At 37.4% G+C, this 13,764-nt stretch overlaps 1 protein-coding gene across 6 annotated transcripts in view; it reads right to left on the bottom strand.

The window, feature by feature from the left end:
- Positions 1-8: 8 nt before the first annotated feature.
- ZDHHC20 (zinc finger, DHHC-type containing 20) overlaps positions 9-13,764 on the bottom strand; it is a 40,692-nt gene continuing 26,936 nt past the window's right edge. For 3 of the 6 annotated variants that reach the window (XM_008583238.1, XM_008583242.1, XM_008583239.1), the window contains 3 exons: positions 9,880-10,006; positions 5,741-5,830; positions 4,080-4,336 (listed from right to left, as the gene is read on the bottom strand). In XM_008583238.1, the coding sequence (XP_008581460.1) occupies positions 4,150-4,336; positions 5,741-5,830; positions 9,880-10,006 (404 nt within the window). In that variant the 3' untranslated portion in view covers positions 4,080-4,149. Of the gene's footprint in view, positions 1,733-2,958; positions 3,037-4,079; positions 4,337-4,690; positions 4,736-5,740; positions 5,831-9,879; positions 10,007-13,764 lie in introns of those variants that run through there. The other 3 variants (XM_008583240.1, XM_008583241.1, XM_008583243.1) reach the window with 3 other exon arrangements.

Here is a 13,764-nt window from a genome sequence, read left to right as displayed (position 1 = left end):
CCTACAAATTGTAAAACTGCAATAGCAACTATAAAATTTATGCTACATTAGGAAATTATAGAGCTCTCTCTAATACATTGTTTGGCCATACAGAAGGTACTCTAAAAATATTTGTTGGATGAATGAAAAGGTTATTTTGAAAAATGAGGCATGGCAGACTGTCAGAAGTCATCCAGTGCAACTCATTCACAACACTCCCTTCCCCTGCAATCTCATTTTAGAGACAAAGAAACTATAACCATTGATGCTTACAGATGCTGGTAAGATTTATTCCTCCTAACCTACTGGAAGCAATCACTGTGTGTGTGTGTGTGTGTTTAACTGAACAGTATAAATGAGTAATATTTCGACACTGTTCATCTTTCATAGAATACTGTACTTTTCTTTAGAATTCCTGTCAATTTGTTTAGATTTTAAATGGGAAAAGAAGAAATGTGTCTAGTCAGAAAAGGGTTGCTGATAGGAAGCCAGGTTCAAGATTTTACATTGTAGAGTGTAATCCACTTCTCAGAGACTGGCAATTTTAAATGACTACTCATGTTACAATTTCTTCCTAAGAACCCTATTATTCTAAACAGTTTCTTGCGTAGTTTGAATTGCATTCTAAGTCACTGTTTAAGCTGTTATTCAAAGAAATTTTTAGTGGTTACCTAAATTTGAATTTGAAAGTGAACTCAACAGCATGTTTTATTCTACATATCTTTAAGACTGAAAATAGTTTTTTACAGCTTAAAATATCCTGCCTATCTTTCTCTCTGCTCTTCTTCCAGCCACTTCCACCTCTTCCTACTGTGTCCAATATTTCTACAGCACATGTACCTTTGTGTTTCCCTGCATATAAATATACCCCTGAAAGTTCAACAAAAAAGATAGTTAAAAAGCAGGCAGAACCCCAAATATTTCTTATACTGCCAAGTTTCCTTTAAGCAGTGGGCATATACTACACTACACGGTTGTATTAATGCTAATAACTAAGCCTTCAGTGAATTATACAAATGTGTTCCACGTTCTATGTGATTAAATTTTGATATCTGAATCCTTCTGAGTTTTATTTTATAGCCAACAATAAAAAAATCTTTAATAAAAAGGTTGAAAAGTATAAAACAGTAATTATAAATTAGCAAACACCCAATTAAAAAAAGCAGTTGTTTTCTTTTCCTTATACAGTTCAAGCAACAGTAAATTGGCTATTAATCAAATTCAGCTACCATTTGCCCTAGATGTACTTCACGCAAGACAAGTTTTTAGCTTGTGGTTTTGTAGTGAAAATTTACATGGATACTAAGAAACACCTCTAATAATGTAACTCAGGCATCAAAAAAGTACATATGGGGCCAGCCCGTGGCTCACTTGGGACAGCGTGGTGCTGACAACACCAAGTCAAGGGTTAGGATCCCCTTACTGGTCAACTTAAATAAAAGAAAAAAAAAAAAAAGTACATATGCCATGTCAACATGTGATAATAGCTCATATTATGACATCTCATATCAACTGTTATTTCCAAAGTAAAATTAAGTCACTTCTATAGCTGTAAATCAATGTTGCACAGACAGACACTTAAGATTAAGGCATTGTTCTGCTCCAGAGTAGTACTTCTGTGGATCCAGCACGCTGTACAAAGGCTTCCTTTTCTAAAAAATATATCTTCATTTATACTCAATGATTTAATTCCATTTGTCATTTTCTTGCAAATAAAATTGAAAATATCAGTCCATAACGTGTTTTTATATACCTATAAAAACAGAAACAATTGAATTATTGGTTAAAACTTCATTTTTTATTTCTGAAAATATTTATTAAATGGTTCTGTGGGCTAAGGTATGAAGCGACTTCATATCTTATATATAATAAGATAGGAAATGAATTCTTTAATCTACTATTATGATAATAAAGCAGTAAACAAGGGGTTATCACTGATTTCTTTCTCTGAAGCAATCAAGGGAGTATTTTTAAAGAGGGGGATTCTTCTAGTACTCCATGACTGCTAACTTGGACATCATTTGAGGAGACACCTTATCCACCCGCATCTGTTCTGATTTGGGGACATTCTCAAAGCAACTGTTCGAGGAACTTCACAGCTAAGGATTCTCAACAACCACAGCCATCAGCCATGATTCCACCCACATTAAGAAGAAATGTAGAAACCAGGACTAGGGACCCATCTAGGGACCTAATGCTATTCTATAGCCACAGCTCTTGGTGGCTTGGACCTGAGCCATGTTCACCTCATATGGGTCCTACAGCTCCTCTTCAGACTGCAGCCCACTCTGCCTAACCCCCAGTGCCTGTGATCTGATGCTGTCCAAGGTCTCATCTCAGGCAGGCTCTGGCTGTAACTGGACACAGACTCTAGGTCCTGTGTAAGAACCTGACTGCTGACAATAAGCCTGCTAGTGAGAAAGCAGATGCTACCCTAGTTTGGGCTCCAGATAAGATCCCTTTGGGAAAATGGACTCTTGCCACACAAAAATGAAGACAGTAAATGTACGTTGTCCTAAGCTGCACATTTGTGGTAATTTGTTACACAGCAACGCTCTGTTGCTGTATCTTTTACAAACTAAATAACATCAATAAACCTCAAGTCTTTTTTTCAGCCTTATTTTAGTCATTCTTCTCTGGATCAAATTTCTTCAACAGTGGGCAAAAAGTCACCTTTTCTTCTTAAACTAATAAATAAGATACTGTTTACTCAAAGGGTTAGTTGTCCACATACCAATACTATTTTTATTAGTTTCTTCATTAATCTACCAACAAATATATACTAAGATTGTGCTAGAAGTGGTAAGAAAAATGAGATTTTGGCAGATGCTATCTTCTAGTCTGTCTTGTACTGTCTAATTTTGGTGAAATAATTGAAAAGAGTAAAAAAAAAAAAAGAATTGCAAATTATTTTGAGATTGTAAAATATGCAAATAAATTGCATTTGTTCAAGGACATTACTGTTTGTTATACTCTTACCTTGTTCTTATTCAAATGGTTAGTTATGAACAAGTGGTACTCAATTTTCTATTGCCACTGTAATATGGTTATTTGTCCCTGTAAGCACATAATTATACATGACACACAAAATTGACATGACAAAAAAAAGAAGAGTTAAGTTTCCGGCTAAATGATAAAATTTATTACATTAAAAACAACTATTATGTAAGCACAAAAATAGGCTTATGGCACTGACCATTTTTCTTCTTGTAGAGCCTGGAAGTAAGTAAAGGGCATTAAGAGTCAAAAGTCTGGTTTTATGCTTGCTTATCCTTGTGAAAATGTCCACTGGCTTTAAAGATGTTAAGCAGCAATAATTAAGAAGTCCACATAAAGAATTTTTCCCCTTGATCTTATACAAGGGGTCTAATGAACACAAATGAAGATCCTTAAAATGCTAATTTAAAACAATTTTTTAAATGCTGCTAAAAGTCAAAAAGACCAGTAAATAAATAAATAAATAATTCCGACAGCAAGTTTTTAGGATATTTCCTAGAAGTACTACAAATTGATCTAAATGTTCCAAACCATTTTTTCTACAGTGCGAGAACATAATGACAATGTCATTACTATTATCATCAAGAGCTACCTCAGATACATTTTAGGCTATAATGCTAGTTAAGTGGCCAGATGATATTCTCAGGTCTGATTAAAAATTCTACTTCAATTTTATCACGTATTCTTTGTTTTTTGGTGGCTGGCCAGTAGGGGGATCTGAATCCCTGACCAGCAATTTTAGACTATTCTATATTGCATCCACCACTCATGAAATGATAGTCATTAAGGAAAGGCTAAAAATATATTCAGTATACTCTTTTTTAACTAAGATAGCAAAGAGTACAATGCTTCTCAAAAATTATTTTCAACTAAGCAAAAGTTTTGACCCTAAGGGATAACACTGCTGAAAACATTAGTCAGAATAACCAATGCTAAAAGAATTTTCCATATCTGGGTGAAGAAATATGTGGCTAGGTAACAAAAGAAAACAAAACAACCCCCCCCCACCAGCTGAACAGAAGAAAACATAACCCCCAGCCACTACCACTCCCTGCTCACTCAACCACCCTTCCCCATGAAAGCTACCAATAAACACAAACACCCCACATATAAGGTATTTTATTTAAAAGCTCACGTTTCAGTATTTTTAAATGTTACATTATTTTGATTTTTTCAACACTTATTGAATTGGATGACTTTCATGTGAACCAGATGAAGCAGTGTGTTCAGAGGAGAACCAGTACCTGATCTGACAATGCCTTCTTCTGCTCCATTCTCTAGCCACTGAGATTCACTGTCCAACAAGCGGTTTTTTGATTCACTAAGTGGTTTGATAGGAAAAGGTTGATTTGAGCCAATACTGAAAAGAGGAGCAAATAATTTAGTAAATAGTTTAATGCTCAATTAAGGATACTCAATAAATTAATAAGCAGCAAATTAGTCTTCCTGCTCCTAAATATGTGAGGGCAACTCATAAGATCTCAGGACTGTGAAAAACCTCTATCTTCAAAAGAAAAATATGCCCACAACCCCCCATTAAATGGCTCTCTATACCCAAGAATTTGTACTCCAACACTGCCAACGAAAACAGACAAAAGAAAAAAAACTTCAGAGGCCAGTCTAAAATGTCTTTAACATACATTAATCAAGAGGCATAAGGTGAGGATCAAGGACAGGTTAGGATCTATGTCTGTGGCCAGTACAAAAAAATTACCTGTCATTTCCCAAGTTTTCTGCTTTCTACCTCTGCAGTTTAGATCTAAGGGGAAAAAATGATTCAGTGATTTAGCTTAGACTTATTTTTCTAGCCAAGAGATCCAGGGAGGGAGGGAACGAAGGAAGGAAGGAAAGAGGGAGAGGGAGCTAGTATTTGTTGGGTCCCTATGATGGGCCAGACACTGTGCTAGGCACTTTATACACATTATCTTGACCCTCGCAATAACCCTTGCAGGTAGGAACCACTATCCTCATTTTACAGAGGGGGAAACTGAGGCTCAGAGAGTTTAAGTGACTTGTTCAGAACCAAAACAAATATTAGAGCTCAAAGGTCTAAGCCCTAAGTCGTAGGTTCTAAGGCCTATGTTCTTCCAACATAAATATGCTAGCTTGGAACTTATAATCCTGTAATAAATACTTTTGAACTGCTTTACTTTGACAGTGTCTCTAGCTTCTTAAAATTTCATTTAAAATGAGCTGTTTCACTGAATTTATGAATTAGTTTGCTTGCCATGCAAATATTATGGGAAAATTTCCTCTAAAATGAATTGATGAGAAAAAATTGTATTTTTGAATCCTCATTTTATTTTGATGCCCTACATGAAAATCTGTTTATCAAACTAAAATGGTGACTAGCACATGACTAATTTCTTTGAATAAATATAACAGATATAAACCAATATAATCAAATCTTGAAAGAATAGCTTAGTTTCCAGAATGATGCACCATATTTAGTTGCTTCCTAGTTTGCCCAGACATTTCCAGTTTTATATCATTGCCCTGGTTTAACTATTAATATGCAAGCATTCTCTTTCCTACTCTCAAAAGTGTTCTGATTTGGGTGATAAAAAAATATGGTTATCCTAAGTAAATTAGGCACATACACACATTCACCCTCAGTTAAAAAAAATTTAAATAGAATTTCTCTTTCCCTATCTTTGCTGGCTCACACAATTACTACTGTAGTTACCCATAAGACATGTATGTATAACATGTATATAGTTTGCTTTACAATGAATACTGAAAAACATAACAACAAGAAGCATACCTTCTGGCATATTCATTCTGGTTTGTGATAGAAGCTTGCTCTGGATCCATTCCCACAAGGCGAGTTGGGAAACTGCAGCCATCACCCAAGCTGCATAATGAAAAATACCAGATAACAATTTAAGTCATATTAAGTTAAATCAAAGTGGGTCAAATTTAACACCCATTTTTCAGAGGCATAGTATGGAGAAATTATCATAACTTGTCATCTCAGAGAATAATTCCTAAGATTTCTAACTTACGGGGTTATTACCTCCATGGCTCTTTTCTTTTATAGTTTACATATATTTAGAAATAATGTCTTTGGGCCGGCCCGGTGGCGCACTGCGCTAGTGCGCCGCTTGGGAAGCGTGGAGGCGCTCCCACCGAGGGTTCGGATCCCACATACAGACCGGTTCCCGCTCACTGGCTGAGCGAGGTGCGGGCGCAGCACTGAGGGTTGCGATCCCGTTGCCGGTCCCGGTCCGGTACGGGGGCGACACTGAGGGTTGCGATCCGTTGCCAGACACGGAAAAAAACAAAAAAAAAAAAAAAAAAAAGAAAGAAAAGAAATAATGTCTTTGATGCCTATTAAGATTATGAGCCTAGTTACAGCACCTCAAACATAGGTATTCAAATATATGGATGACTGACCTTCCTATCACAATCATTTAAGACATCATACCGGCTCAAATCGATCTTCAAGATGTAGTCTACATATTTAAACGTTCAACAGCATTCATTAGAAAAATATCTACTGAATGCTTATGATGTTCTGAGTACTATTTTAAGCACTACAGATATAGCAATGAACAAAAGAGAAGAAAATCTCTGCCTTCCAGAAGCTTACAGTGTAAAAAAAATACAGTCATGCCTTACTTTCACATTCTAAACACATGGAGTTGTATACATCAGAGACTTTCACTTCTGGCCAAGATGGAATAACTGGTAAACTTGACATGCCATCATAAACCATCAGAAACTGAGCAGTATAACCTAGCTTTTTCAAAAAAGGCAGCACAGAATTATGGTCTCAGAAAAAAGAAAAATGAACCACATGCGTCTCGGCTTTTTGCCAGTATCTTAGCACCAGGAAGGGAAACCAAGCAGAGCAAGGTAGTATCACTAAACTGTGGTGATAGAGATGGGAGTTTTGAGAAACTGAGGTGGCTTGAATCTATGAGTCCAAGTTGAGGAGAAAGATATGCAGAGAAGTGGCCACAGAAATTTGCCTAGTGCTGTACTTAAGTTTTTGATGAAAGGGAGAAGAACAACTGGGAAGCTTAAGTTGAACAATTCACAGGATCCCCACAGCACTGGGAGGCATTCAAATTTGACAAGTCAAAATGGAGAGAGCTTACTGAACACATGGATTTGGTAAAGACCACATCTTTATTGTAGGGCTAGTTTAGCCTTAGAGAAAAGGCTACTCTAGATCCAACCTAGTAAAGCTTAAACAAGTAAAACTTAAAACAAGCCGCAAAAAGACCAAGCTGAAATATAAATACCTTAACTTCTTGCCAAAACAAAATTCAACATTCTTTAAAGGGAGACAATAAAATCTATTTAAAAAAAAACTTTTTTGAGACAATAAAATCTAAATACTCAGCAAAGTAGCATTCAAAATGTCCACTATTGGGCCAGCCCCGTGGCTCACTCGGGAGAATGCGGCGCTGGTAGTGCTGAGGTTGTGGGTTTGGATCCTATGTAGGGATGGCCAGTGCACTCACTGGCTGAGCATGGTGCAGACAACACCGTGCTGAGGGTTGCAATCCCCTTACCGGTCAAAAAAAAAAATGTCCACTATCCATTCAGAAATCACTAGACATGAAAAGTAGGAGAAAATGTGATTCATAGCTAGGAAAAAAACCCCAGCCAATATAAAATAATCAGAATGTTAGCATTTTCAGTGAAAATTTGCAAACAAGAAACCCAAAACAGCGATTATAAATGTGTCCATGGGGCCAATCCCCGTGGCTCACTCGGGAGAGTGCGGCACTGGGAGCCCAGTGGCGCTCCCACTGCGGGTTCGGATCCTATGTAGGGATGGCCGCTGCGCTCACTGGCTGAGCGCGGTGCTGTGCGACACGAAGCCAAGGGTTGTGATCCCCTTACCGGTCACAAAAAAGATAAATAAATAAATAATAATAGCTACTACTATTCACTGGAGGCCAAGAAAAATGCCAGTGTGTGTCTACGCACTTCACAGATATCTAGGTTCGCAGATAAAATACAGGATGCACAGTTACATTTGCGACACCAAGCCAAGGGTTCTGATCCCCTTACTGGTCACACACACACAAAAAGAATAAATAAATAAATACATAAATAAATATTTCCATGAATTAAAAGAAAAAATGGATATAATGAGAAGAAAAATGTATGATATAAAAAAGAACCAAACTGAAATTCCAGAGCTGAAAAATACAACATCTGAAATGAAAATTTCACTGGATGAACTTACCAGCAGATTAGACATTTCAGAAGAGATCAGTGAACTTGCAGACATAACAGTAAAAGCTAACCAAAATTAAGCAGAGAGAAAGAAAGATGATGAAGGAGAGGATGGTGGACAGAATACCAATAACTTATGGGTCACTATCAATCAATTTAAAAGATGCATATTTAAGAGTACCAGAAAAGCTGGTGGGGGTAGGGGATGGAGAAGGGAGTAGGCAGAAAAATCAATTGAAGACATAATTGATAAAAATTAATCAAAAATTTTTTTTTTTTTTTTTTTTGTCTTTTGACGAAAACTATAAGTACAGTTCCAAGAAGCCTAGTAAACCCCAGGCAGGACAAATACCAAGGGACATCATCATCTTAAACTGCTTAAAACCAGTGTTAAAGATAAAATCTTAAAAGCAGCCAGAGGAGAGAAAAGATATACTGACTTACAAACAATGGAATAAACAGGATTGAGGCTGACTTTTCATCAGAAACAATGCAAAGCAGAAAGAAGATAATGGAACAACACCTTTAAAGGGGAAAGAACCAAAAAACCTGTCAACTTTGAATTCTGTTTAGAGAAAACAGCCTGAAAACAAATGGTCTGTGTTCCAACTTGTGGGAATGGAAAAACCTTGAATACATGAAACAATGGATAAAGTACACAAAAAATATTGGTGAACTTGAAGATATAGCAAGAGGATCTATACAAATGAAAGAGAAAGAAGACTGAACAAAAAATGTACGGTGCATCACTGAGCTGTGGGAGAAATTTGAGTGGACCAATATATGTGTAATTGTAGTCTCACGGTAATGGGGGAAGGCAGATGACAGAAAAAATAAGTTAACAATTTTTTCCAAATTTGATGAAAGCTATAAATCCACAGATGCAACAAACCTGACCAATCCCAAGCACAAGAAACATGAAGAAAACTAGATCAAGTGTAAAAGTAGTAATAAACAAAGTCTTAAAAGTAGCCAGAGGAAAAAGACACATTATATATACAGTAACAAAAACAAGAGTGACTATAAACTTCTCAGAAAAAATGCAAGCCAGAAGACAGTGAAGCAACATCTAGAATTCTATATTCAGCAGAAGTGCCCTTCAAAAATAAAGACAAGTCATTTTCAGACAAAAATAGGCAATTCAAATTAAGAAAAAAACCCCACAGCTCTTACAAACATGTCACTTGATTTAAAATATTTTTTCCTTCTCTCTAATGACTCTGGTGTAGGCCTAAAATGGCTGGGAATTAGAAAGAAATGGAAAATACGAATCATCTTGAGCATGTATTCTCATTTACATTTGAGGTAAAATTGCACTGTGTGTGGTCTTCTTTGATTTAAGACAACAGAATACACAATTCACTTCTGGTAACGGTATCTTTGAAACTATGGTTAATAAGTATAAATGCCTATTATTCCCTACTTCAGGCAACTTATTTTCATTTTGAAGGAAAAAAATGATTATTTTTTATGAATCATCTTTATTTTTTCCTACTTTCCATTCAAATGTATGCTCAAACTCTCCTTTATCCTATCTAATAAAAAAAAATATTTTTTCTATATAATCAAGATATTCTGAGTTTTCATTTTAAAGGCCCATAAAAATGTCATTATGTATTGTATTCTCTGAATCTTAAGACATTTAACCAGAAAGACAGAGACTACCACAGATTTCATAACTTCTGAGACCTGCATTTTACAAATTACCTTGAAAATACTGGAAGTAGCCAATATTTCTTTTCATCGCCAAAGACTTGTCTCCAATTTTTACTGTATCCAAGAGAGAAACCATTTCCATCAGGTCCGTATGAAAATGTGGGTGCACGGAATGATTCTGTCAAATATATATATAAAAATGAATTAATCTATTTTAAAATTATAGGAAGGATCATAACTACCAATTTTGGGCCGAGCCCGTGGCGCACTTGGGAGAGTGCGGCGCTGGGAGCACAGCAGCGCTCCCGCCGCAGGTTTGGATCCTATATAGGGGTGGTCAGTGCGCTCACAGCGCTCAGTGGCTGAGCGCGGTGCGGCCGGTCTCAAAAAGGACAAAAAAAACCCCCAAAAACTACCTATTGTCCTGCTTCTGTCTTTGACATTGAAAATGTATGAATATAATTTAAAATAAATATTTGTAGCAATTAAAAGGTAAGATTTCTGAAAGTTACTTGGGAAAAAACAGCACTTTTAATATTCCATCAGCCTTATAAAATAACATGTCAAAATAATTATCTAATATTACTGAAAGTCTACTGAAGTGTGTTCAATATATCTTACTTGATTTTTTATAAAAGGTATTCCAATTCTTGCAACTGTGATCATTGTTTATGAACTTCCTACTATGTTCCTGATGGCAGACTACCAGGTATTTGGGATTCAATGATAATTAGATGAAATTCCTACCAAAGAACTTACAGTCTACCAAAACTATAATGTGATAAACAGTAATGGTGTGCTGGGAGCACTGAAGCGAAGTAACTTAACTTTGTCTGGATAGGGACATACGTGTGCCTTGGGGGGTGCTGGTAGGGAAGGTGAAAGATGGAGGTGGTACCACTTGAGCATGATCTTGAACAGTGAATAACAGGTGAGGAAGCAGAGGGTGATTCTAGATCATTATCTCTATAGAGTGAGAAAGATACAGGTTTCACAAGAAAAGTTTTGCTATTTAAAAATAGAATGCACTGACCAAAGCCAGCCTGACGCCCAGGGGGTCCTGGGAGATGGGGGCCGTGGGCCCTAGCCCTGCCCCCGCCACTGCCCATCCAGGCCAGCAACGGAGTCTGCCTGACATCTGGGATCCTGAGACATGGGGCTGGGCGGGCCGGCTCCCCCCACCCCCAACCTCCACTCCAGATCCTAGACGATACTTACTAACCACATGTATTTCTTTGGGTGTATGACTTATCTCCTCATGGCCTTTACCAAATTTCAGCTTATATTTTTCTAATTCATTTTTAAGAGGTTTTTTTTGCAATAAGGATATTAATCTTTGTGTGTTTAAAAAAAAAAAAGAGAATAGAATAATAGTTACCAGAGGCTGGGAAGTGGGGGGGGGGCGGAGGGGGGAAGATAAGGGGTGAGTGAACTAATGGGGACAAAACTATGCTATCTGCCCTAAGTGAATCAATGTGAAAGATACGTATGTACTGAAACAACACACTGTTCCCCACAAAAATAAATATAAATAAAATTGAATTAAAAAAAAGGTAGAACGCACTTCAGCATGTTTTATAAGCTAAGGATAAGCAGCAGCCAGGGCACTGGGAGAGAGAGAGGACATAGAAGAGTAAAGTAAAAACTGAAGGAGGGGCTCCTAGAAGAAATGGGAAGACACCTACAACAGCTCCAAAGATGAACCATGAGTACCAGAAAAGACACCTTTCCTCAGAAGTTAGAGGGAAGGTGACAGTGACAGGGTGTGTAGGGAGGAATGTTTGTATGTGGCTATAAAGGTGGGAAGATGAGAGTTTACTCATGACTTCAATTTTTCTATGAAAATAATACATTTTTGATCACAAAATGGGTAAGGAGAGTATGGAGAGTGATGAAAATCTGGAATAATTGTTGTAGGTAAGAGGTGAAGAATATGACCAGACACACGTGGTATTACAGGTTGAGCATCCCAAATCTGAAAATCCAAAATCTGAAATTGTCCAAAATCCGAAATTTTTGGGTGCTATCATGATGCTCAAAGAAAATGCTCATTGAAGGATTTTTGGATTTGGGATGTGTAACTGGTAAGTATAAGGCAAATATTCCAAAATCCGAAAAAAATCTGAAATCCAAAACACTTCTGGTCCCTAGCATTTTTGATAAGGAGTACTCAATCTGTACTACCCGAGTTGAGGGCCTTGGTGAGGCCTGAGACCTAAAATCTGTAGTGGTAACAATCTCTACAGGAGTAAAATGTCCTCCACCAGCTTTCAGCAGCCCCACGTTACGTGTGGATGAAGCGGATGGCTGGAGAAGCCAGGCCATGGAGTAGCAAAGGAACTGTGGGAGAAAGCCTAGGGGCACAAGACGTAAAGATGCCATCAAGAGTTGTTAATTAGGTCATGAATCATAGGATCTAGAATGGACATGGGTGAGAAATGAAACCAGAAGGGCAAGAAAAATCAGAAGGGAGAAAAGTGTTGGAGAACGAAGGACATGGTGATTTAAAAAAGGAAGTACATTAGAGTACAGAAAAGGGAGAGCAAAAAGGATAAAAGATCATGGTCAGAAAAAGACATATTCAAGATTAAAATTTCATTTTCAGAGGCACTTCAGTGCCAAGTGATTAAAAAGCCTCAATGTGTGGTTATGGGAATGAGTGTTCATCAGAATCAACGGGACCAGCTTGCCTGTTGGGGATAATGGCACCCATCTGAACATAGGAACTTATTAAATATGGAGAAATGATCTCAAGGTGGGTAGGTGACAGTTAAGAAGGTTAGAAGTGATAGTGCAGAATAAAATGTCCTCAAAGGGCAGAAGAACAGAAATCTGGATGTAGCAGTGCAGAACTAGGCAAAGACCAGGGTGTGGGAGATGAGGCTGTAAAGAAAATGGTATGCTAAGGCAGTGTTTTTCCAAAATTTGGGTTAAAACTCATTAATAGACCATATGATCAATTTAGTGACTGCAACCAGAACTTCCTTTTAAGAAAGTAAAACAGAAAATATTGGAGCATACTATACACAGTACAGATTAGTGATGTTTTGTGAAGTTTTTGCTTGCTTTGTTTATACAATTTCATAAATATGTGTGCATGTACCAGGTCATGATATAAAATGATACATTTTTTATTATGATCACCTGCAAAAAAGTTTGAAAAAGACTGTTCAAAGAGAACAGTGGGTTCCCTGGAAGCGCCTCTCTCTCAAGTACCTACAGGGGATGGGCAGGAAAGAAGCAGGCGTGGTGAGAACAGTGGCAAATTAAAGTGTTCGTGCCCCACCTAAAGCAGCCCACTACGCTTTAGCTCCAACACATTACTGCTAGATGGAAAATGGGCTCACCATTACAAGATTTATCAATTATGAAAAGAAGAAATCTGGTTTTCTACGTGAAATCTCTGTTTTTAGCTGTTGTGGGAAGTCTTACAGCCTTTGCATGTACGCTGTCTTTCTGTCATCTCTGATTAAGGGTTAGGAGACGGGAGGATGTTGTGAGTAGAGGACAGACAAATAGCTAATAGATACAAGGAATTGTATTTCCATGGAAGAGGGATGAAGGCATGATGGAACTGGAGGAGAGCCAACCGTGGAAGGCGAGCTGGGGAAGGGAGGGCAGAGAAGTGCTTAGACTGGAAGCCCACCACAACCTACAGGACTCAGTAACACATGAGCTTAAGATGACCCCAGTATGGAAGTTTCTACATGTCTCCATCTCTTTACATTAAAAACTGTTTCCTTCCAATCTCTTGGCAGATACATGGCAGGTGGTCTTTAACTTTCTTATGAAACATTACAACAACAAATCCCTATTGTGTATCTTGGTACATTGGCAGATATATGACGGTACTTCAGAAAGTTCATGGAAAGATTCTATTATCTTTCTTTCTTTTTTTTTTTTTTTTTAAAGATGACCGGTAAGGGGATCTCAACC

The sequence above is a fragment of the Galeopterus variegatus genome, unplaced genomic scaffold (assembly GCF_000696425.1).
Source record: "Galeopterus variegatus unplaced genomic scaffold, G_variegatus-3.0.2 Scaffold2867, whole genome shotgun sequence".
Lineage (NCBI taxonomy): Eukaryota > Metazoa > Chordata > Mammalia > Dermoptera > Cynocephalidae > Galeopterus > Galeopterus variegatus.
The sequence above is the reverse complement of the archived record's forward strand: the minus strand, read 5'-3'. Positions and strand labels throughout refer to the sequence as shown.